Genomic DNA, 2,397 nt, shown 5'->3' on the forward strand with positions numbered 1-2,397 from the left:
CCAGGTCCTGGCTGTGGCGCTGGATGCCAGGCTGGAGTGGAGTTGGGGTGGAGCAGCGTCTGGTCCCGGCTGCCTGGCCGGGCTGCAGTTTCCCCCAAACGGCCACCAGAGGGCAGCCGGCCCCCAGCGCAGAGGAATTCTCGGTTGCTCAGGTGATGGCTTCTTAAAAAAATAAAAAACCAGAGGCTGGTGTGTTCTCCCAGCAAACCCGAGAGGGGCGGGCCCGGGGAGAAGGCTCTGGTTTCTATGATCTCTTCGATAAAAAATAAGCAAAAATAATAACAAAATACGTGGTTTCTCTTTCTCCCTTTCCCCCCTCTAAGAACTGAGGTCAGCAATGGGGGTGTGGGGACTGGGGGTACCCTGGTATGGCCTGGATTTCAAGGTGTGGGTCTCTTCCCCTTACCGCCCATAAATAAATAAGTAAATAAATAAATTATAAATAGATACTCTTTTTCTATGTGCACATATATATAGATACATTTTTCTTTCTTTCTCCTATCTAGGCAACTGAGTGACTAACCTCTCTGACTCTTTAGCTCAGAAACCCAAAAGTACAGTGACATGATTAAGGTCGAGGGGGAGGGGGAGATTAGGGACTTGGAATGGCACTGTAAATCACCCAGCAGTATTCTGGAACTCCAAGCCAGCTGGGCTCTGGGACATTTCTGAGTGGAACCTCAGCCACCTGAACATTCTAGAACCGTGGAGCCAGCTGGGCCCTGTAGGGATCTGGACAGAATCCTGTGAAATATCCAATGTCCTAGAACTCCAGAACCAGCTGGGTCTTGGGGGGTGTGGAGCTGGGGGGGTGGGTTGGGACAAAGCCCTGGAGGACCTAACATTCTGGAATTCTGTAGTGATCAGGGCTGAAAGGTCACCAGCGTATGACTAGACATCACTGGGGGAACGGGACCGGAAGGGGATCTTGGAAGAGGAGCAACAACAGCAAATGGCCCACAGCACCTTCTGCACGTCCTGGTTGCGGAAGGCGTAGATGATGGGGTTGATCATGGAGTTATAGGTCGCAGGGAGCAGGGTGAGATAGGTGTAGAAGGGTGGGGAGTGGGCATCCCCCAGCAGGCAGTAGACAGTGAAGGGCAGCCAACAGGCGGCAAAGGCGCCAAGCACCACAGCCAGGGTGGCAATGCCCTTTCGGGTGGCCACGTAGTGGGAGGCGGGCAGCAGATGCCGCTGGAGGGCAATCTGCTGGGCATGGCGGCAGACGATGCGGCAGATCTGGGCATAGAGCTGCAACATGACGCCAAACACCATGAAGAAGGCAATGGCCAGGACCACCAGATGGTTCTTGGAGAGTGGATATACCACGCCGCATGTGGCCCGGGCATCCAGACAGTTCCAGGCCAGCACAGGCAGCAGCCCCAGGCCCAGTGCGCCCCCCCACACTAGGGCCAGCATCACATAGGTCCGAGTCACTGTTGTCTCTGAATAGTAGGTGAGGGCATTGTACAGAGACAGGTAGCGATCGACGGTGATGGCCAGTAGGCCGCCCACACTGGCAGTAAAGGCCGTGGCCAGCACGCCAACCAGTACCAGGCTCATCTCCGCCGAGCCGATGCAGAACACAGCAGCAAAGTGCAGGACCAGGCCCAGGCCTGCCAGCAGGTCGGCCACAGCCAGACTGCCCACCAGCAGGAACATGGGGGCACGGAAGGTGGGAGTGCCCACGATGATGGCCACCACCAGCGCGTTCTCACAGCTCACCAGAGTGCCTGAGATGCACAGCACCACATCCCAGGCCCTGGGTGAGGGCAGTGGTGCGGCTGGGCCTGTAGGCCCTTCTGCTGAGCCCGCGCCGCTCACATTCACGTTGCCTGAGCCAGCGGAGAGCCAAGCCAGGGGGCTGCCTGCACCCCACATCATGGTACCTGTAGGAGAAAAGCCCTGTGAGAAGCTGGCAGGGCTGGGTGCTGGGTGAAGGGGTCTGGATGGGAGGAGGTGCCCCTCAGGATACACTCTGAGTGTCTCCTTGTGATACCTGGCTGGGTCCCAGTGCCTTGTCTCCCAATCATGCTCCAAGGGCTCCTTCCAGGATACCTTTGTCTCCCCCTGCCCCCCACACCCCCACGCCAGCAGGGGCCTATTTTCCTATAGCTGTCCTGGGTCTCTCCACTCTCCCTTCCAACACCCTGGGTCCCACAGGGCTCTTTCTCCCACGTGTGTGACCTGCGGAGAACCAGATGAAGGACTACCATAAGTGGATGGGGGGTCCCTAGGATCCATGAGAAGCCGGGTAGGCCCAGGACTGGGGAAGGGAAACACATCTCTAGACTGAGGGTAGCTCTGCTCCCTCCCCATCAGGGAGGATGACGCTCAGTTTCTGAGGCTTGCCAGACCCTTCACGATTCTCCGTATTGCCAGCCCGAGGCTCCGCCC

At 57.5% G+C, this 2,397-nt stretch overlaps 1 protein-coding gene across 1 annotated transcript; it reads right to left on the reverse strand.

Annotated features, from left to right (window-relative positions):
- Positions 1–891: 891 nt before the first annotated feature.
- Positions 892–1,952, reverse strand: GPR3 (G protein-coupled receptor 3). The gene has a single exon (XM_035020205.1). The coding sequence runs from the start codon at positions 1,882–1,884 to the stop codon at positions 892–894; it is 993 nt and encodes a 330-aa protein (XP_034876096.1). The 5' UTR covers positions 1,885–1,952.
- Between the last annotated feature and the right edge of the window lie 445 nt (positions 1,953–2,397).

The sequence above is a fragment of the Mirounga leonina genome, unplaced genomic scaffold (assembly GCF_011800145.1).
Source record: "Mirounga leonina isolate KUSES-001 unplaced genomic scaffold, KU_Mleo_1.0 Mir_173, whole genome shotgun sequence".
Lineage (NCBI taxonomy): Eukaryota > Metazoa > Chordata > Mammalia > Carnivora > Phocidae > Mirounga > Mirounga leonina.